The sequence below is a fragment of the Cololabis saira genome, chromosome 3 (genome assembly GCF_033807715.1).
Source record: "Cololabis saira isolate AMF1-May2022 chromosome 3, fColSai1.1, whole genome shotgun sequence".
NCBI lineage: Eukaryota > Metazoa > Chordata > Actinopteri > Beloniformes > Belonidae > Cololabis > Cololabis saira.
In genome coordinates, this window is record NC_084589.1 from 10,548,698 (window position 1) to 10,570,850 (window position 22,153).

The window sequence follows — 22,153 nt, forward strand, 5'->3', positions numbered from 1 at the left end:
TTTGTTTGATGATCTTAGTTTGACAGGTGCTACATGGATGGATGGATGCTGTTCACAAGATTAGTTCAGAATCTTTCTGTCATGTTTTAACTTCACATGTTCAACTCTTACATTCTTCCACAACTTCTGATTCTAATATTTCCTGGAGTAGAATCTTAATGTAACAATGTCCTACCATCCGTTGGATGCCCTCAAGTTGATGTCGGCGCCCAGGCTGAGCAGCTGCTGCATCTGTGGGAGGAATCCTCTCCCCGCCGCCACCATCAGGGCCGTGGCCCCCGTCTCACTGTGCGTGAAGTCCACTGGAAAAACAAAAACCAAACTTTCATCAGAGTGGGTCCCTGAGAGAGAAGTGTTTCTCTGCTGTAAACACTGCAGCGCTCTGAAGTCCATGGAGGTTCCAGTCCACCACCGTCACAGTCTTCATCCAACTTAGTGTTTATTGATTTAATTTATTTTGTACATGTAAAAGACAACAATTAAAGAGAAGAGAAGAAAACAAAGCAAACAAAAAAAAACAAAACAAAGAATTTCATATTTCAACACTTAATATCTTAATTACATATGCAAAAAGGAGTAGGAAGAAGTGTAACTTATTTAATCCTACCCCCATTCACTAATCATTTATTAACATGTATAATAACTAACTATAATTATACTCACACACTTACCTATACATACACACACATATTTCAGTATTTCTATATATTTGTACACACATGCCCATATAAATATTTATATAAATATACTTATTTACACCATACTATCTCTATATTAACTCCATCTGCTCTATATCTATATATACCTACATACACACGTACTCACACACACACATATACATATACATACACCCATACATATACACATATAAACATAGACACACACACACGCATACATACACATACATAGCTGCCCATTTCTGAACATAAACATAAACAGATCTACCCATCACCCAATAGTTTTATTTCAGGCCCCTAAAGGCCGCTAAACCTCTTCCTCTTTGTACCTTGTGAAAATCATGTTTTTATATTTGTAATGTTTGGACATTTTAATTCTGAATCCATTCTGTTCCATAGTTTAACTCCACTGACTGATAATAGCAATGAGATTCCTACCCTCTACGCCTTCATGGAGGATGAGGTTGAAGAGTTGGCTGAAAGCACCCTGATCTTCATGCAGAAAGATGTCGGAGATGCAGGAGTCCATCTCCCTCAGCAGCCACGGCTGCAGCTGCTCTCTGCTATTCTGATGTGACACAAAGAGAAAAACGATTACACAACAATAACAATACGCTTTTTTAGAACTCCACTTCACAACTTGGCATGTCTGGACAAAAAGGGAGAGATATTTGATGACAGTTATTCATTTCTTTAAGATCCCAAACACAAGTAAAACAAACCCTGTTCATTTCAAACGATAACTGTTCTGAGGAATCTAAGGATGAAGGTGAAGCTGCCCCCCACCCCAGGCAAAACTCAAATATTCTCAATCGTTTGTGTTGCATTAGTGCTGGTTTGTGCAGAAAGAAATGTCGTTTGTGCTGCTTTAGTTTTTAAAGATATCACGTTATATTGCAAAGGTCATTCTAAGTTCACGCAGCCCCCCGACTTTGTCAAAAATTAACCAAAATGGTCTTGTTTGTTTGTGCTGCGTTAGTGCTGGTTTGTGCAGAAAGAAATGCTTGTGCTGCTTTAGTTTTGACGATGTCAAACGTGTAACGTGTTAATTATGACACGATGACGTCACGCAGCCCCCCCACTTTGTTGACGGTGTAGCGGTGGAGTGAGCGTCGTTTTTGTAAATGAAATGAGGACATTTCATTTACAAAAAGGGGAGAATGTAAGAGGAGATCTATTTTTGTTTTGGCTGAACACAATTTCAAGGAGTTTGGCTACTGTGCTTTGGTTTTTGATATACAGTAGGCTGTACCGTCATTTTTAAAGATCCAACAAAATTCACGCAACCCCCGAAATGGTTTCTTTTATTTTTCGTCAAATGTGCAACATTCCATCAGACAGAAAACCGGAAAAATAATTAATCATAGATAGAAAGCTGTTGTATTGTTTTAAGAACTGTGTTATGTTCTGATGATAAATCCATAGACGATGACGTCATGATCCAACTTTTGCTGTTTGTTCATCAACTCAATGTTCAATAAAGTTTGTTGTATACATTTGAACAATGTTTGTATCGTTTTTGTGCGGGAAAAACTTGCGTTTGTACCGTAAACCCTCGGGAGGTCTTGGTTCTTTAGCTCTAAAATATAAATGTTGTTTTTAAATGGTTCTCAAAACCCTGATCTAATATCTGATTTCAAGGTAAGTGTGGAAATACACTCTAATACAATATATACTTCTTATAGCAACATTTCTTGTCTTATTTAGATAATGCTGTAAATTGGCACAATGCAAAAAAGGCTAAATTCACATATTTTGTATCTTAAAATAGGTATTAGATGCCATAAGTCTCCTTTAAGTGAAATTTTTTATCTTGATTATGATTAGTGACTTTATTATTTTTCACTGTAAATATGCTTGACTATATGAAATTGAGATAATCCTAAAAGTACGTTTTGCAATTTTAAAGTAAGCCAAGGGAAAGACGCACAGATTCCACGTTTAAGATCATTTATTGAATATTGTGAGCAATTGAAGCTAAATTGCTAATTAATGAAATTAATAAAAGGTCTTGTGAAAAAGTTAATTTCAATTTGAATGTGAAAGCAATAGTATTTTTTTAAGGGAGCAGCACGTGAACAGACACATTGGTAAACGTTAAAACATTATTAAAAATTATTAGTTATAGACTCTGATTCAAATCACTGACAGAAGAAAAAGTCAAAAGGTTAACTACTCCCAATGTCATCAACAGTATCGGAACTTTTTTGATTTATATCATGAGAACACAAAAACAAACGGTTCTTAGAGCTGAAACATAGCAGGACATATTTTTTGGTCTTTTTTGTCAAGTTAATTTCTTTTATTTATGAAGACATTTTTGCATTTGGGTAACAAAAAAAAGAAGCTGCTACAGCAAAGCTGTTACGACTCTGCTGTCCTCGAACACAAAACATTTAGGATGAACACTTATCTGTGATTAAGATTCAGCCTTGGCTACTTGATTAAACCAAAACTGCTGAGAGCAGCAAAATAACAGCCGTGTGTCCAGACTGGTGGTCTGCCCCAAAAAGATTAACACTGACCGTAAAAGATGTTTACTAGAATCGTAAAAATTAATCATCTTTTGTGCCTTAAAATCATTATGTTTCCTTTGTTTCATCGTCATTCTGCATCGAGATGCCTCTTGTATGCTCTGACCCTTTTGCATGCAACCGTTTAATTAAATCTACTGAAATCTGGATCATCTCTCAAGTCTTATTCTTGGTAACTTAGACACTCAGTTTCAGTCCAGTTATTCACCTACAGTAGTTGGAAAGAACACATTAAAGAGCATTTGATAAGCTAAGGGCCTGGAAGGAAAACATACAAACAGATATTACCAAGGAAGAGTGAGGCCGCATGTACCAACGCTCATTCTGGATCCATAAATGCACGTCTTAGAATAATACAATATAAATGGTTAATGTGGATGTATGTGACACCGATGGACTTGAATAGATATGACCAGAATATACCAGACATGTGCACAACATGTACAGAAGATAGAGGAACACTATTTCACTGCCTTTGGCAGTGTAGAATAATTATTAAAGAAATAAAATAAAAGATTGTTTCCAAATATCCAAAATCATTGGATCCCAAACTTTTCCTGCTGGGCCTTTATCCAGAGAAACATAACTTCAGTAAATATGAAAATGCAATTATAAATTTAAGCTTGTAAATGCCAAAAAATGTATTGCACTACTATTGAAAAGAACCCATCAACCAAGTACCAGTCAATGGTTAAAACCAAATGTTATCAAGCCTACCGTTGGAAAGAATTACTTATATTCTGAAAGCCAAACAGCATGTATTTGAAGGTATATGGAAGCCCTTTATTGAATATGTCAAGAACTCAGACTTAACAGAAAACCAAACTGATGACTAATGTGGGTATGCTATTACAGTTATAGTTATTATTAATATTATTATCCTTATATTTTTTTTTTCTGTTACTTTTAAGCCCGTAGCCTATCATTATCATTACTGTTATTTCACAATCCATTACATTGTGTTCATAATCTGTCTAATAACAACATAAGCATATTGTTCATTCTGTGTTTTTATTGTTTTGATTTAAGTTGTGTTTTTGCTATATTTGGCAGCTAATCTATAAGAAATGACATACGGCCATGGCTAGGCACCTCATGATTGTTTGTACTGTGATTATCTTAAATAACCGAGTCAAATTCCCTGTCTTTTTTGACCTGACTTGGCCAAATAAAGATGATTCTGATTTTTCATCAATTCATGAAATGGAAAAAGCAACAGCAAAATTTTGAAAGCAAACAAAAAGAAAATGGACTGAAACATACTGAAAGCCTGCTTTGTATTCACATCTCTGCTCATTTTAAAGTCCTTTGTGACGCTCTAAAGCAATTCAATAAAAAAAAAAAAAGTCCGGAATTGGTTCATCAAAATGTGGTTTTGCAAGGATGGAAAGATGGGGCTCAACAGTCAGAGCCGTGAGCAGTGCAGGGTGTGCAGTGGTCCGAGTTACCAGTTTTTTGAGGGGTCTGGCATCTCCAGCACCAGTGGGATGGAGGAACCCTGGAGGGAACACAGTCTTCTGGTTCCCAACAGAACTGGACCCCACTGCTCCAAACCACTCCGTCAAACGCTTTTGCTTTCTCTCCTCTGAAAACCCAAATCCAGGACATTCATAGATGAGGTTAGGGTGCAGCTACGATGGCACCTGGAGATTAATCAAACAGAATTCTCCTACTTTTCCGCGTCTCTTCCTTGTATTTCCCGATGTCGTTGTCAAAACCTGTCAGCCTCAGGATATCTTCCAGAAAGAACTCCTTCACTTCAAACTGTCTTCCTTGGACTACAGTTAAGAAATATGTTTGGAAACAAAAGAAGACAATTCCTTTATAAGTAAATAGGTGAATCTAAAGCAACGCTTTGAACAGTTTCAACTTATCCATGAAGTCAGAATGAGCAGACTCTGAAATTAACGTGTTGTGGATAGGGCTGCAACCATTCGTCGACGTTGTCGACAAAAATCGATAATCAAAATTGTCGACAATTGTCGCCAGACGTGTTTTTCCAATGGAGTGAGGCGTCACACTTCAATACAATCTCTGCCGAGAGTCGCACATGCACGATAGCGTCTCTGCCGAGCGGCAGCGGGTAAAACAAAATGACGGCGTCCTGTACAGCAGCTGCGCGTAATAAAATTTCAAATGTTTGGAAGCATTTTAGCCTCGATACAGCAAATAAAAAGATTACTTGCAAGGTTTGCAAAGCCGACCTTACTTATCACAGGAGCACGTTGGACAGTTGAACGAAATGGACTCGCCTTGGTAAGATATTAAGCCTATTTTCATTTGTTAAATTAAATTGTTTCATTCGTTAACTTTGTTTATTTCATGTTATTTATTAGTATTATTTGAGCCACTCAGCCTACTCTCGTTGCTATAACCTCAATCATAATTGATGCTGCGCGAAAGGCGAAATAGCTTGTGGATGATGACAATGATGGATTTGCATGTTACTTTCAGTCAGGTGCCTATGAACTATCAATTATCCATCAAGCTCCACAATTATCATGTTAACATTAAATCAGATAGATTTGTCTGGACATTTCTCTTGCGGGACGGGAGAAGAAACTAAATCAATGCATCTCTATTATTGTGCGCCGTGCGGGCATAAATTCTCTGAGTTTTGCCGATGCGGGATCAGGATGAAGAAAACAGTCCCGCTACAGCAGGACTCTAGTGCCATCTTTCTTTTGTTTGTTATCATTTGCCACATAATTAAAGCAACCTCATACTCAATTTAAAAAAATGTACTAATTATCCGATTAGTCAACTAATCGTTTCAATAGTCTGTGACTAGTCGACTATTAAAATGGTTGTTAGTTGCAGCCCTACTGGACAGAGCTGCATCCTAGATATGCGGCTATAGAGCTACGCTGCAGGGGAACACAAACATGATCCACTGAGCAGTGCACGTCACTCTCCTCCTCTCCTCTTCTTCTCCTCTTTCCTTGTCTCAGTTATTAATTAGAAGTATCTCATCACCATCACTGTTCTCCATTATTCTTGTGTTGTGTTGCATTTGTTGTGCTGGTCTGTCTCTCCTTTTCTCTCTTCCAGAGCTTCCAGAGCTGCATGCTGACCTGCAGCCCCCCTCTGACCACCTTAGTGTCTGCTATCTACACCTGTTTATATATATTCATACTGGTCTCTGTATTCCACCAACTAACCAGGTATCAGTCACATGTACATAGAACTCTTAGTTCTCCTGCTCACATTGTTTATGTAACCTGGTAAATATTGTACTATGCTCTTGTTGATCCATATCTGTCCTATTCTGTTGAGGTTATGGGGGAATACATAGAAAAGCACTTTACAAAAAAAGAGTCATAAGGATGGTTCATCCTGCTGGGTACCTTGCTCATACAAATCCTTTGTTTTTAAAATCGGGTATTTTAAAATTCTGGGACGATCAGATTATGTTTAAATGGGACCTATTATGAAAAACAAGTTTTTTCTTGCTTTAACATATATAAAGTGGTCTCCCCTCAGCCTGCCAACACAGAGAAGGAAGAAAGAAACCAAATTCTACAGTGTCTGTACAGCCGCCCGGAGGATCCTTCTAGTGTGATGTGGATCTACTGCGCCTGTCGTGACGTCACGACAGGCGCAGATTTCCATAGGTCGGCCTCCGCCTCTAAAACCGTGCCCACAACTAACTCCACCGGCTGGAGCGTCCACCATTGTTTGGAAGCATGTGTGCTAACCACTTTACCTCGGACTGTTTGAACAACGTGGGACAGTAGAAAATAGGTTTTGCATCGACACTTACCCTCATAAAAGGATCAATACCAACAGCACGGACCCGGCAACTGCACAGCGTTATTTATATTTGTTTACAAGTATGCATTTGCATGGGCTAAGTATTTAGCTTAACTCCGGTGTTACTCCGTGTTACGGAGCTCTATTAGTACAGTAATACATTTTTCTTCTCTTTCAGATCTTCCAAGCACCTGGAGCTTCAACGACACATTCAGAAGATGCACAGTCCTTCCTTGAGCCAGCAATAGTGCATAAATGTTATTTATATACAACTTATGTTTTATTTTTTTAACAATAAAGTTGCCATTTGTGAAAATTCATTCATTTCATTCAATTAATTTGTCTTGTAACCTAAGAAATGAAATGATGAGGAATCTGAGTAAATAACTGTGGTGTACCTGTTTAGAATTCAATTAAATCTTCCTGTGTGAATTAATGTGAAGACGAGGTGACTAAAGGCTGATTTATGGTTCCGCGTTACACCAACGCAGAGCCTACGGCGTAGGGTACGTGTCGATTTAACGCAGAACCGTAATTCAAGCTTTAGATCTGTTTACAGCGTGTAACTGAATGAGAGCGTCCGACTATCGCGTCGAGCTGCGTGACATCGGACGCTCTCTGTCCACACAAACCGTTAAACTCACGGACAGTTAGGACAATCCAATAGAAAATAAAGCAATGGAATTTATTTTGTCACTGAAGTTCAATCGCATGGGACACGCTTTAATTGTGTAATGTGTACGGAGCCGCTGCTCTTCTCCCCGGAGCGAGGCTTTGTGCCCTCCCCTGTTACACATCATTCAGGCAGCCAATCAGCACAGAGCCTCATGATCATAGCCCCGCCCACTCAGAATCACTCATAGATAATGAGGTTAGAAGCGGTAAAAATAGAGACATGGCCCACAGGCTGAATTTCTGTTTTATGTAGAAAAAACAAGCTTTAGATTGTTTTTAAGACATTCAAGGCCTGTTTAAAATATACATTAAATGCCATAATATGTCCCCTCTAAAGTCTGGAATAAATTGTTACGAAGCAACATCCAAATAATGTTCGTGGTTAGAGAGGGAACATACAATTAAAGGCCCCGTTTACACGTAGCAAAAACGGTGGTGTTTTCATGCGTTTTGGCCGTTCGTTTACACAAAAATGAAGCCCAAGTCACTAAAAATGATCATTTCTGAAAACTCCGGCCAAAGTGGAGATTTTTAAAACCTCCGTCTTCACGTTTGCTTGTAAACAGAGGGAAACGGACATTTAGGCTGCGACAGAAACGTCACCAGTCATGAGTGACACCTGTGTTTACAATTAGTTTGGCCACCGTCAATATTTTCTTGTATTTTACCTGTTTTATATTCTAACGTCACACTTAAAAGTAACTCCACTTCTCTGTCACTCCAAACGAAAGACTCTCGTTCATCTTGGAAGTAACTGGAAGTTACTCGTGTCATTTGTTTTTTTCCAGGATTCTGATTGGCTAACATGACTTTATCTTCTCATTACACTGCCCCCTGTAGGTTTGGCTGCTCATTGCACCTTAACTCATTGACTGCCAGCCATTTTCAGAGCAGAGAGCTCCATACTGCCAGAGGTTTTGGGCATTTTGGCTGATCAAAGACCCAAAGAATATTGAGTTTTAGGAGTACATAAACATTGAAACTACTTCAAGAAACGTTAGACTCTCGTGAACATCAGGGAAAAAAGTTTGTGTTTATCATTTTCTGTTCTTTAGATATCAGCAGTAGAACATAGGGTGGTTTCAGCGAAAACACAAGGTTTGGACCAAAAAAGCTGCCGGTATTTCTCTGTGTCGTCTCTCTGTTGTCTCGCCATTCTGCACCGTCTTCCTTATTCTTCCTCTTCTTGTAATGTGGGTTTTATTTATATTCATTCATATTAAAGATAAATGTTCTGAATTTTCTAGATTGCATTGATTTATGGATTATGAATATTCTTATGGAATTGGATTTTGTATGAATGTGTGTCTGTATTTGTGTGTAAACGGATGTGTAAATGTATAGGTGTGTGTGTGTATGTATGTGTTTTTATATATATATATATATATATATATATATATATACATGTGTGTATGTGTAATTGTATTATATACTATATGACAAAGTAAGGGGGTGCTGAACTTGATAAGCTAAACTTCCTTCAGCTCCTTCTCGAACTTGCACTGCGTCGTAATGTGCTCTTTTTTTATATTATTATATATACCGTTTTTTTTATGCTTGTGCATGTTTGAGACAAATAAAAATCAAATCAAAATAATTGCTCGGGGTCATGTTCTGGGTCTCTGGAAAGATTCTAGAGACGACTTGTATTGCAATAGACACTTTGTTGATAAAATTTAACTGAATTGAATAGTTACTGCATTGACTTTCTGAGTGGAAAAACATAAAAGAAAAAGGCTCAGAAAGGCTTTATTTTCTGAGCCACATGTCTGAAACACTGAACTCTGTATTGTTCCTGTGATTGAAAGAATTAGCATTTTATTATTTTTTGACATAACTGTATGTTAATAAAATTCAAGAAAAAACAAAACAACGTATTTGTACTTGTACAACTGATAGGACTCACGGGGGATGACGGGGCAGGAACCGAAGTACCCACGGAACAGATCTACGTCCAGAGCTGCGCTGGAGATGATCAGCTTCAGTTTGGGGATCTTCTGAAGAACTTCCCGCATCTTAGTGAGCAGGAAGTCAGTCAGACCGTCGCGCTCGTGGACTTCATCCTGTTGAGAGAAGGTCACCTTCACGTGATGTCACAGCTCTGTCATTTCACAACAAAAAAACTATTTTTGGGTTCTTGCTGGCCAGAAAGTCTGAAACTGTGAAAACTCGCTGTAATGAGGAAGACTGCAGAGTGAAACCGGAGCTAAAACAGCCACAGAACATTCAGAGACAACAGCGAAATACAAAATAAGCTTTTCAGCCTGCTGTTACATCCTCTGCATCCTGCATGCTTAAACAATAAAAGCTTTCATTCCTTGTTTCATGGGCTCAGTCTCCACACTATGTTGCTGCCCAATGATCCAGGTTGTAAATTTTGGATCAGATACTACATGAGCGATCCGGATTCCACTAAGTCACTGATTACGAATCTTTCTCTTATTTCGACCTGGCACACAGTGATCTGCAAAACCATGTCACATGCTGGACAACCCCATAAGAACATCTTCCTCCACAGAAATATTCATTTATTTTATCCTGAAAAATCTCTTACAGATTAAACAATTATGCTCCAGGCTTGACATCTGTTTTGTACGGAAGAGTATTAGGGCCATGCAGGAGGAAAAATATTTGAGAGGGGAAGTTTTTTTTTTATTGTGCACTTTGAGAAAAAAGTCGAAATGTCGAGAAAAGGTCAAAATGTCGAGATTAATGTTGAAATATAATTTTGAGAAAAAAATCTAAATGTCAAGAATAATGTTGAAATACAATTTCAAGAATAAAGTCGAAATTTCGTGAATTAAGTCGAAATTTCGCCTTTTTTCTCAATATTTCAACTTTATTCACGAAATTTTTATTTTTTTTAATAAAATTGTACTTCAACATTATTCTCTACATTTCGACTTTTTTTTTGAAGTGCATAATGAAAAAAAAAATCTTCCTCCTCTAAAATATTATTTTTAATTTTCTCCTGCTGGCCCTAATACTCTTCCATAGTTTTGTATGATTGTCCGAATCAAAAACCTATTTCACAACTCTTTACAAGAGAGATGGGGAGGAGACATGGTCTTACCACGATGACATGTGTGACTGTTGCGAAGCTGGCATCTCCTGCCATCAGCGTTCTGAGCAGCACTCCGGTCGTACAAAACGTCAGCAGTGTCTTGGGAGAGATCCTGAGGTATGCAAATTGAAAACCTTCATTATTTTCAGGACATGAAGAGTGTTTTCCTTCTCTGCTCAGCTTTCCCTCATTCCCCACATTGGCGTACACCCCAGAAGTGGGTCAGCCAGCCGGTACCGGTCACTCTTCTGCTGGATTCACACTGAAAGCGTCAATAATCGCCTGACACCTGCATCGCGCTGCTTGGTAGATTCATACTGAAGTCTGTCGACCCTGCAGTGGGCGGGGCTTCAAGCTGCAGAACTGGAGGAAAAAAGTGCATATACCTATATCTATATACAGCTGCACATCTTCAGTTTCCTATTTCACCATGGATCACACTTTGGGAAGCCTTCTTTATATTTTAGCGTTATTTCCGCGTAGATAAGAGTGAGTTTGTTCTGCCCTCAGAGTTGTTTTCATAGTTTAATATATTTGACATGTTTGAATTGTTTGTGTTACAGTAATATTGTGGTAGGGAAAAGACACACACTCAGTTGTTGTATTTCTAAAGAGAACTGGACGTTTATTTTGAAGCTCAACTTTTATTTTGAAGTGTGATCGGAGGCTCCGTTGTGTTTACGTTACCGTAGCAACGGGAGCAGCCGGCAGTTTAGAAAGATGGACTGTCACACTCTGAATGACCACGTTTACATGCAGTCAAAATTCGGGTTATTGCTAATATTCCGGTTACTGAAACATTCGGAATATTCCGTTTACATGGTAATTAATCATTTGGGATATCTGGATCAAACCAGCGGAGAACGGACAACGTGATGACACAATTCCCGTCATTTCCGCTTCTTCTTCCTGTATCCAAATTCAAAACAAATGCTGCTTCGCGCAACTTCTTGTAAATCTGGCTATCCCGGTACTTTCTACCGTCTACAAATGCAGAAATGTTCATATCCTTCATTACATTTATGAAGTGATTAGTCTCCTCCTGGTCTTGTGTTTCTCCATGTTTAGAAGAACTTCTTGGACTCAAAAGACCAGGATTCCTTGTGAACAGAGCATGTGCAGAAAACAAATTCCTGTTCCTGTTGATGGGGATATCCCGTTATCTATAAATATTTGGGTTTTAAAAGGAGTAACCCAGGGGTCATTTTCGGGTTTTTAAAAACCAGAATATGAGCAAGTTCGTGATAAACCGGTTTATTGCTAATATTCCGGTTTTAAAAGGGTTATTGACTGCATGGAAACGTAGTCAGTGTACTCGTCTCTTCTCATGCTCAAGAAAGTAATGGCTGTAAGTTCATTAAGTGTTAAGTATATGAATGATTGAGAAATATGTGACATTAAGTTTAGTGTGACAACAAATGTTTATTGACTAAGATAGACGGGAAGATTTTGAGTTTTTGCAGTGCAGGTAGCATTTACAACTGAGAGACAAGACTGCAGTGGGTTAGAGGTCATTAGTCATAGCACCCAACTTGAAGAGGAAGAAGAAGAAAAAAAACATTTGACCCTTTTGTACTGCGAGCTTGTTTCAAGTTCTTTCATCCAACTGTAATGAACTTCATGGGGTTGCTGGTACCTGCTCTCCAGTCTGATGTGGTAACCAACCGTCTGGCCCACGCTCTCTCCTCTCTCCATCGCCACTCGCTCAGCCACCGCGATGGCCGCCAGGCGTCTGGGCTGAGTGCAGAAGATCCTGCAGGCATGCCCTCTCCTGTTGCAGTCATCTAACAGAAACTGGGGGATCTGGGAAAAAACAGAGACACTGATAAACTCGTAGACTCGTGGAGGATTTTTTGCGCTGCTATGCAAGTGATGATTTAGTTTGCTCCGACTGTTGTTGAACTACAATTATTTCTACAATCCAAATCACTTTTCTGGATCTTGTCAGTTTCAATACAGCATGACTAATGTTCAAAGCAAAGAATAATTTTAAGAAAGATACAAAGAAACATTCTATTCAAAATACAGATGCGAATAAACATGTAGATATGTACATTTATTAACATATGTAGATATGTATATTATGGATATAGATATGTTATATGTATATGGATATATTGAGTTGTATTATACGTACAGTATTTGTGTACATATATCTTAATATATACTGATTTATAGTTCTATGTAGATATGTTGATATATAGATTTATAGTAATTTTTATGTATATCATTGGAGGTAAATATATGAACCAGTGTATATAGCATATCTACTCTTATATAGTTATTCATGTATATTGTTATATCATTGCTGTCTTTTGTTCTCTATTATATTGTAGTATTAAAGTAAAGTATTGATAATGTAATAGTATGCATTATAATTACTTCTATTATTACATGCATACATAGCAGCACAACTAAATGCTGGGTGTTTGTTTTATTTTCTTTTGTTTGGCTTGATTTGCTTTGATTTTGACTATATTTATATATACATATAATTGAGTATTATATCAGTGTATTGAACAGTTATTGAAACTCGTCTTGTTATATGTAAGAATGTAGGTAAGATCTTCAAAAATCTTCAAATCAAATCAACTACTGTGCAGCCACATCCGCACAAACCTCACCTGTGTAGAAAAGCCATCAAACGTTTGCAAAGATGCCACAAAAAAGGCTGGTGCCTTTTGGAAACAGTTTTTAATGATTTTCAGGTCAAGAGCATCTTCCAAACCCATCAGTACGACTCACCTGAGTAGTTTTTCCAGAGCCGGTCTCTCCCATAACCAGTATCACGCTGTTGTCTCTGATAAGCTGAACAATCTCCTCCTGGTGTTCGTACACCGGCAAGGTGCAGCGGAAAGCGTCCAGCTCGGATGGACTCCTCTTTTTAGGGGCCATGGGAATGCCGTTGTTCAAGCGTCCACTTGTCCTGCTCCTGTCACAGTGGAAGTCTGCTGGAAGACAATAATCAACAACAATCACACCGCTTTTATGTTCCAAATGCCAAATTTCATTTTTATGCTGAGGACACAGTGATCTACCCTTGCTGAGGCCCTTGACAAACTACTGACTGCTTTTAACCTTGTGGAACGTCAGCTAAAACTTGTTTTAAATGCTGCCAAAACTAAACTGATCATTTTCTCTAATGGTTTTCTCTACGGTACCTTGCTGACATAACGTTAGCCCTGTGGAGGGCTAGGTTTCTATTAATTATGACGACTGTCAATGCGTGGCTAACGCATTTAATCTGTAAAAACACAGAGCTGTAGAGTGATGAGGGTGGAAAAATATAAATGTAATAAAGCTAACTGGGTAGTTTTCAATTTTATCTCTGTAGTCATTGATGGATAAAACATCAAGCAGCTCTGGTGTCTAATGTGCTCCAATACAGCAGGGCTCAGAATTTTATTTTGAACACTGCCAAAACTCAAAATCTTATCAAGACTTTAACTTAAAACTTAACTAGAACTTAAAATTAGCTTGACACAAATGAAAGTTCAATTGAAACACGTGGGAAAAACACCTAACCTTTTAAGTGATGTGTGTTATCAGGTGTAATGCCATTTTTAGGTTAGAAATAAGAACATTTCTTGGTAAGATCCTTAGTTTTTTGAATGAAGGCAGTGAATTTGGTCGACTGGTGTAAGTTCAGGGTTTTTAAAATGCACAGCCATGAACCTACTGTATTATATAATTTAGTCTTAGTAATGTCAATTAACATCTAACATCTTATGTATATTTATAATTGCTCTTTATCTAAACGAAAAATATGTTTTATCCGATTAATCGATGGAATTTTCAGTAGAATACTCGATTACTAAAATATTCGATAGCTGCAGCCCTACTTTAAAGTAGATATTAACGTCCCTGTGTAACTAAGAAGACACACTCACAATCTCCAGCATCCGTAGAGAAAGACGTGCCACCTTTGCTGTTGGCCTGCATGTCTGAGCGGCCCTTCTTGCTGAGGGGAAACCTCTGGACCAGGCTGCGGATGAAGTACAGGGAGTTGTGGGACAGAGCCAGGGAGACCACTGACTGAGGTTTGCCTGAAACATCCTTCTTCCTGATAGTGAGGAAGCGATTTGGCTCTTTTCTGGAAAAAAAGAAGATTAAACAAATGAAAAAAATTACACAGTTGTCCCACTTCTTGTAAAAATATGAATTCCCACATCAGAAAATGTATTGACAATATGGAAAACAGAAAAAGGCAGTAGTTAAACTTTTATTTAACTTTTAACAATTTGATCACATGGAGGTATTTTATGTTCGGAGCTCAGAAGAAAAACTTTCCCTACATTAGATTCAGACTGTCTGCAGACAAATAAAAGGCAAAATAAATGTAAAATTCACCTTTTCTAGCCAAGATCATTACTTTTAAAGATGTTATTGAAGGCATTACACGAACAACAGCACAAAGGAGTTCCTTTGAAAGTAATTTGGATTAATAGTAGGGGTGTAACGATACACTAATCTCACGATACGGTACAATACACGATATTGAGGTCACGATAACAATACGATATAGCAGTATTTTTTTAACAACCTTCAATGAGGAACATATGACTGGAAAAAAATGTCTTTTATTTGAAAGACACAAAATACAAAACAATACTGTGTGTTTGCCCTATTGTTACAGTTTGTAATGCTTTATAACTGTTTAAGTTTTAAAGAGAAAGCCAGGCCAACCATTTTCCACAAACTGAACTAAAAGTAAATGTCAGGTTTGCATTATGCATCTTCAGTTTCATACAAGTATGAATATTTTGCCACAAACTGAATAGTTTCTCTCATGTATGACTTGACTTTTTTCTGACGTGACGTTTTTGTATCGCGAAATTTCGTGGCACGATATATTGTTACACCCCTAATGTTTATAAACAATGCAGTTTTCCAAATGTCCAATTCCAAACATTAGTATTTCTGCAGAAACAAGAAAAATGTCCATTAACTGTACCCTGGGGCCAATGATGAGGAACGTGAAGTTGAGCTTTGTTTTCCACTGCACTTACCTTTACAATGCATACCGAATATATTTGAAGCTGAGATCATGTATACATGTAACCATCGTACACCCAAACTGTGCCATGTGGATACATTCATAAAGGAGCGTCTATTCTTTTATCACAACGGCCCCACGTGTCTTTGTAACTTTGCCATGTCAACTTTAATTCTTGATGGACATTCAGCAGGACACTGCAGTTTGAGTCTGAGATTGCTCAGAATCACAAGTACTGGAAGAGGAACTTACCCCTTGCTCTTAGAAATGTAACCCAAGGACTGTGCCATTCGATGAACAAAAGCCCTCTCTGTGTTTGTGAAGGAGGAAGGAAACTCCATCTCTGTTCAGACGGGCAAGAGAGGACACATATCAGCCAGTCGTCACAAACCAAAATTGACCAGAACGCCCGCCTCCCCTCCCGTTCAAATGAGTCGTGAGTGTGGCAACGATGTCTCTTCATTGTTTGTTTGTTTTGGGAGCACTGTTGGCATGCAGAAGGTCTGATTAGTCTGCAAAAACGATTACGGCAAGCTTTAAATTGTTGCCAAACATTAAACTAACATCCACGTGAGCAAGTTCTCCCAGCAGAACACCATGTAGTAACAAGATGAGCTGTGTTGCTCAATATACACCTGATATAAGTTATAATGTTGTATGCAATGTAATGTAATATGTTTATACAATCATGAGGTCAATATCTATATATATAAAAAATACATTATATTATTTGTTATGATAAAATCCACCATCCCCCCTGATTTTTTTTTTTTTACAACTCGAGTACTGGACACACACACACACACACGCACACGCACACGCACACGCACACGCACACAGAGAGAGAAAATAAAGAACTTTATTACAATATTCTAATTTTCTGAGACAGTCCTGTATATTTATATATATATATATATATATATATATATATATACACACACACATATATATACACACAGTACTCGAGTTGTAAAAAAAAAAATCAGGGGGGATGGTGGATTTCATCATATGGGGACAGATAATTTGTGCTGATTACAAATAATATAATATATTACAAATAATAGCACTGACCAAAACACCTGCAGAAATACTGCAGGAATGACATAGCAGCAGTTAAATGCAGCCTTCTGTAAGCATTAAATATCCACTGGGCTTACATCAAATACATCAAAACACAACAATAAAAAACAGTTTTCTGAACTTATCAATATGACTCTGTCCTTCACAGGATAAGTAAAATGGATCACTGCAAAAACTCAAAATCTTAACAAGAATATTTGTCCTATTTCTAGTTAAAATGTCTCATTTTAGTAAAAAAAATCTCATTACACTTAAAAAAAGACTCATCACTGGAAAAAACTAAAATTTTCACATGTTTCAAGTAGATTTTCACCTGAAATAAGTAGTAAAATCTGCCAGTGGAACAAGATTTTTTTGCTTGTAATAAGAAGATAAATCTTGTCCCACTGGCAGATTCTCCTACTTATTTCAAGTGAAAATTTACTTGAAACAGGTGAAAATTGTCAAATAAGTTATTTTTCTGGTGATGACTCTAAATGTTGAAATAGCAGTAAAACCACATTCATTGATAAAATGACATAAGGGATGGAAAGGGGGGATGGCAGTTTTACAGGGGGGTGATTTGGACCGTTTTTATTTCAGGAGGGATGCCATCCCCCCTCATCTCCAGTACTGCATATACATACAGTTAGGTCCATAAATATTTGGACACTGACACAATTTTCAGTATTCCAGCTCTGTACAACACCACAATGGATTTGAAATGAAACAATCAAGATGTGCTTCAAGTGCAGACTTTCAGCTTTAATTTGAAGGTATTTACATCCAAATCAGGTGAACGGTGTAGGAATTACAACACATTTTATATGTACCTTCCACTTTTTAAGGGACCAAAAGTAATTGGACAACTAACATAATCATACATCAAATTGTCAATTTTTAATATTTTGTTGCAAATCCTTTGCAGTCGATGACAGCCTGAAGTCTGGAACCCATAGACATCACCAGACGCTGGGTTTCGTCCCTGGTGATGCTCTGCCAGGCCTCTGCTGCAGTTGTCTTCACTTCCTGCTTGTTCTTTGGGCATTTTCCCTTCAGTTTTGCCTTCAGCAAGTGAAATGCATGCTCAATCGGATTCAGGTCAGGTGATTGACTTGGCCATTGCAGAACATTTGACTTCTTTGCCTCTTTGGTTGCTTTCGCAGTATGCTTCGGGTCATTGTCCATCTGCATTGTGAAGCGCCGACCAATGAATTTTGAAGCATTTGGCTGAATATGAGCAGATAATATTGCCCGAAACACTTCAGAATTCATTCTGCTGCTTTTGTCAGCTGCCACATCATCAATAAATATAAGAGAAGACTTCACCAGAGGAAATACAGAGGAAATACAGATGGGTTACACAAGGTAAACCGTTGGTGAGCCTCAAAAACAGGAAAGCCAGATTAAAGTGAACAGTTCCTTCCCTTCTCCATACTCTTCTCTTTCCATCATTGTGGTACAAGTTGATCTTTGTCTCATCTGTCCATAAGATGTTGTTCCAGAACTGCATTGGCTCTTTTAGACGTTTCTTAGCTAACTTTAATCTGGCCTTCCTGTTTTTGAGGCTGTATTTCCTCTGTATTTCCTCTGGTGAAGTCTTCTCTTATATTTATTGATGATGTGGCAGCTGACAAAAGCAGCAGAATGAATTCTGAAGTGTTTCGGGCAATATTATCTGCTCATATTCAGCCAAATGCTTCAAAATTCATTGGTCGGCGCTTCACAATGCAGATGGACAATGACCCGAAGCATACTGCGAAAGCAACCAAAGAGGCAAAGAAGTCAAATGTTCTGCAATGGCCAAGTCAATCACCTGACCTGAATCCGATTGAGCATGCATTTCACTTGCTGAAGGCAAAACTGAAGGGAAAATGCCCAAAGAACAAGCAGGAAGTGAAGACAACTGCAGCAGAGGCCTGGCAGAGCATCACCAGGGACGAAACCCAGCGTCTGGTGATGTCTATGGGTTCCAGACTTCAGGCTGTCATCGACTGCAAAGGATTTGCAACAAAATATTAAAAATTGACAATTTGATGTATGATTATGTTAGTTGTCCAATTAATTTTGGTCCCTTAAAAAGTGGAAGGTACATATAAAATGTGTTGTAATTCCTACACCGTTCACCTGATTTGGATGTAAATACCTTCAAATTAAAGCTGAAAGTCTGCACTTGAAGCACATCTTGATTGTTTCATTTCAAATCCATTGTGGTGTTGTACAGAGCTGGAATACTGAAAATTGTGTCAGTGTCCAAATATTTATGGACCTAACTGTATATACACATACATATGTATGTGTGTATATACATATGTATATGTATATATATATATATATATATATATATATATATATATACACACACACACACACACACACACACACACGAGGAAGAACACTGAACATTTACTGTCATTCAAAGATGTACATAAAGTTCGTTGTGGCTGATGGCTCGTGGATGATCCGTGATGTGCATGGATCATCCACGATACCTTCCCGTCTTCTCACCCTACCTTTGTCATCACTGTAATGAAATCTCTCAAAAGAGAGGTTCACTGCAATCTTGACCATTTCATCAATGCGAATGTCTTTGCGTTCACTGGACCTCTTGCCATGGGGAGACATGTTGGAGCTCTTGGCTGATTTCTTTGTGTTCCCACCAGCACTGAACATGGTGCACTGCAACACAGCAAGACAATGGACAGTTAACCCACCTCTGAAAAACATACACATGTTCACCTCTTGATTTGAAGATTTTATTTCGAACATGCATGATAAAATAGTGACAAAAAATAAAAAAAACAGATACCGTATTTTCGCGACCATAAGAATTTTTTTTTTTTTTAAATGTGCCGGGTGCCTTATGAAACGGTGCGCCGTGTCTATTACCTGAATTACGGTAATGTAAGGCCATGAGAACGGTAAAGGGAGAAGGGGGCGGGTGAAGCCCCCGTGAGTTGCGGACGTGAATGAGACCATCCACTGAGCTGATTAATGCGAAACAGATGATGAAAACTTTTAAGGATTTGCTTGATGTGTAAAGTGAAATAAAATACAATCAAACTAAGTTTTGCTCCCGCTCTATTTTTAAATAAGCACACTTGTGTGTGTGTTCTGCAGCGCATGTGTGTTTTGCATGTCGGGAACCGAGGATGAACCTGCCGTGGGGTTGCGGGGTCCGATCGCCGCATCCCCGGGGCAGATCCGGCTGAAATGCCGGTGCTCTTTCCCCGGGAGCCCCTGCTACCAGTCCATGTGGGTTCCTCCGGTCCCGGCCGGTCGGAACCGGTCACGTTCCCCGGTTAAAGCAGCAGTGATGCGCGCTGCTCCAGCCTACTTCCTGGTTCCCAAAGCGGGATCCGATCGAATTATCCTGGTTCCCGGCCGAAATCCCTTGGGAGAAGGGATTTCTGGACTCCGTCCCAGGTCAGATCAACTTCACCCTCCGAGATTTTCAGCCAAATCTGTCGGTTACAAACCCGGTACCGGATCCCCGACATGCGCGCGTGTGTGTTTCGCGCCGCGAAACACACCGGGACCAGCGCGGGGGGGATCCGCAGCACAACGGGGTATGAAAAGTTTATTTACTCTTGTGCTTGCCTGCCACGCTGATGGACAGAAACTGCGTTGCAAAAAGCGTTGAAAAGCGTTGCCTAAAGAGACTTTTCCGGAGGGCTGGATGGATGAAGAGATAATCGAGTGGCTGAGACAGGTTTATGTGCGGCGACCCAGTGGTTTTTTTTAATTCTTTAATGCGGAAACAGAATATGAACCTTTGAAGGGTTTGATTGATGTGAAAAGTGAAATAAAATATCAAACTAAGTTTTGCTTCCGCTCTATTTTTAAATAAGCACTCTTGTGTGTGTGTTCTGCAGCGCGTGTGTGTGTTTTGCAGCGCGCGTGTGTGCAGCTCCGTGTCTGTAGACGGCGCCTTTTGGGTCGTGCGCCGTATGTGTGTTTTAAAACCAAAAATGACACACAAAACTGAGGGTGCGCCTTTTCACACGGTGTGCCGTATGGTCGTGAAAATACGGTATATAACAAATAACAATAACTGTTCAATACAGTGATATAATACTCAATTATATGTATATATAAATATAGTCAAAATCAAAGCAAATCAAGGCAAACAAAAGAAAACTAAACAAACGCCCAGCATTTAGTTGTGCTACTATGTATGTATGTACTAATAGAAGTAATTATAATGCATAGTATTACATTATCATTACTTTACTATAATACTATAATATAATAGAGAACAATAGACAGCAATGAACAATAACAAACTATATACTTCAATAACTATATAAGAGTAGATATGCTATATACACTGATTCATATATTTAACTCCAATTATATATACATAAAAATAACTATAAATCTATATATCTACATATAACTATAAATAAACATATTAATAGAGATATAGATACACAAATACTGCACGTATAATACAACTCAATATATCCATATATAACCTGTATATAACCCGCATTAACAGACGAAAAAAGTGTGTGGAATAAGAAGAAAAGGGAAACCTTTTCTGTGTACTATTATATCGCCTTCATTTTCATGTTTTTCCTTGTTTTTTTGGGCGTCTTTTATTTTTGGGGGATTTTTTTCTTCCATATCAGAGCGGGGTCATGCTGTACACCCGCTGGTGCGCAGTGGGACTTTTGCGACTTTAGCCACCCATTCTGGACGATTGCAATATGGTCATGCCACTACTTGGCATTCCCATAATAACCAATAACTGAAGTAGCGGAACAAGTCACACTCTAAGATCTGACAAGTTGAGCTTACTTAAAAGAATTTAGGAAACCGATTGCACCTAAAAAGGTTAGTACATACAACTAATAATCATAAGTCAATTTTACTTCATATTTACTTGTTAAGTTCATTTCAGTTCAGTAACATTTAATGGCTAAGTTTGACTATCCGGAATTAACATTGCAGATATCTACAACTGCATTTTGACTAGTTGTAATAATTACATTGTGACTAATCACAATTGTCATTCAAGATATCTATAATGTCATTTTGACTAGTCAAAACTCTAATTCAAGATATCTGCGATTATATTTTGACTATAGAATGGAAGTTAAAGATATTTCCAATTTGAGATATCTCTAATTAAAATTCATTACAAGATATCTATAACTTGATTACAGATATCTACAATTAAATGATGACTATCCGTAATTCCAGTTTGAGATATCTACGTCATTTCGACTAGTCATAATTCCAGTTCAAGATATCTACAACTTTGTTCTGACTAGTCAAAATTTAATTTAAGATATTTTGAACTGGAATTATGACTAGTCAGATCAGTTCTGATCTTTACTTTTTTAAGTCACAGGTACACAGAGATCAGTGGCGCCACCCCACTGGCCTC

The 22,153-nt window shown here is 38.2% G+C and overlaps 1 protein-coding gene across 2 annotated transcripts in view; it reads right to left on the reverse strand.

The window, feature by feature from the left end:
• Positions 1 to 22,153, reverse strand: part of ythdc2 (YTH domain containing 2) — a 44,328-nt gene that overhangs the window by 20,811 nt on the left and 1,364 nt on the right. Inside the window, exons 2-12 of one of the 2 annotated variants that reach the window (XM_061715984.1) lie at positions 19,272 to 19,437; positions 15,952 to 16,042; positions 14,594 to 14,796; positions 13,449 to 13,651; positions 12,340 to 12,506; positions 10,713 to 10,815; positions 9,546 to 9,702; positions 4,885 to 4,989; positions 4,660 to 4,796; positions 1,116 to 1,245; positions 176 to 302 (exon numbers count right to left, since the gene is read on the reverse strand). In XM_061715984.1, the coding sequence (XP_061571968.1) occupies positions 176 to 302; positions 1,116 to 1,245; positions 4,660 to 4,796; positions 4,885 to 4,989; positions 9,546 to 9,702; positions 10,713 to 10,815; positions 12,340 to 12,506; positions 13,449 to 13,651; positions 14,594 to 14,796; positions 15,952 to 16,042; positions 19,272 to 19,431 (1,583 nt within the window). In that variant the 5' untranslated portion in view covers positions 19,432 to 19,437. Of the gene's footprint in view, positions 1 to 175; positions 303 to 1,115; positions 1,246 to 4,659; positions 4,797 to 4,884; positions 4,990 to 9,545; positions 9,703 to 10,712; positions 10,816 to 12,339; positions 12,507 to 13,448; positions 13,655 to 14,593; positions 14,797 to 15,951; positions 16,043 to 19,271; positions 19,438 to 22,153 lie in introns of both variants that reach the window. The other variant, XM_061715975.1, reaches the window with a different exon arrangement.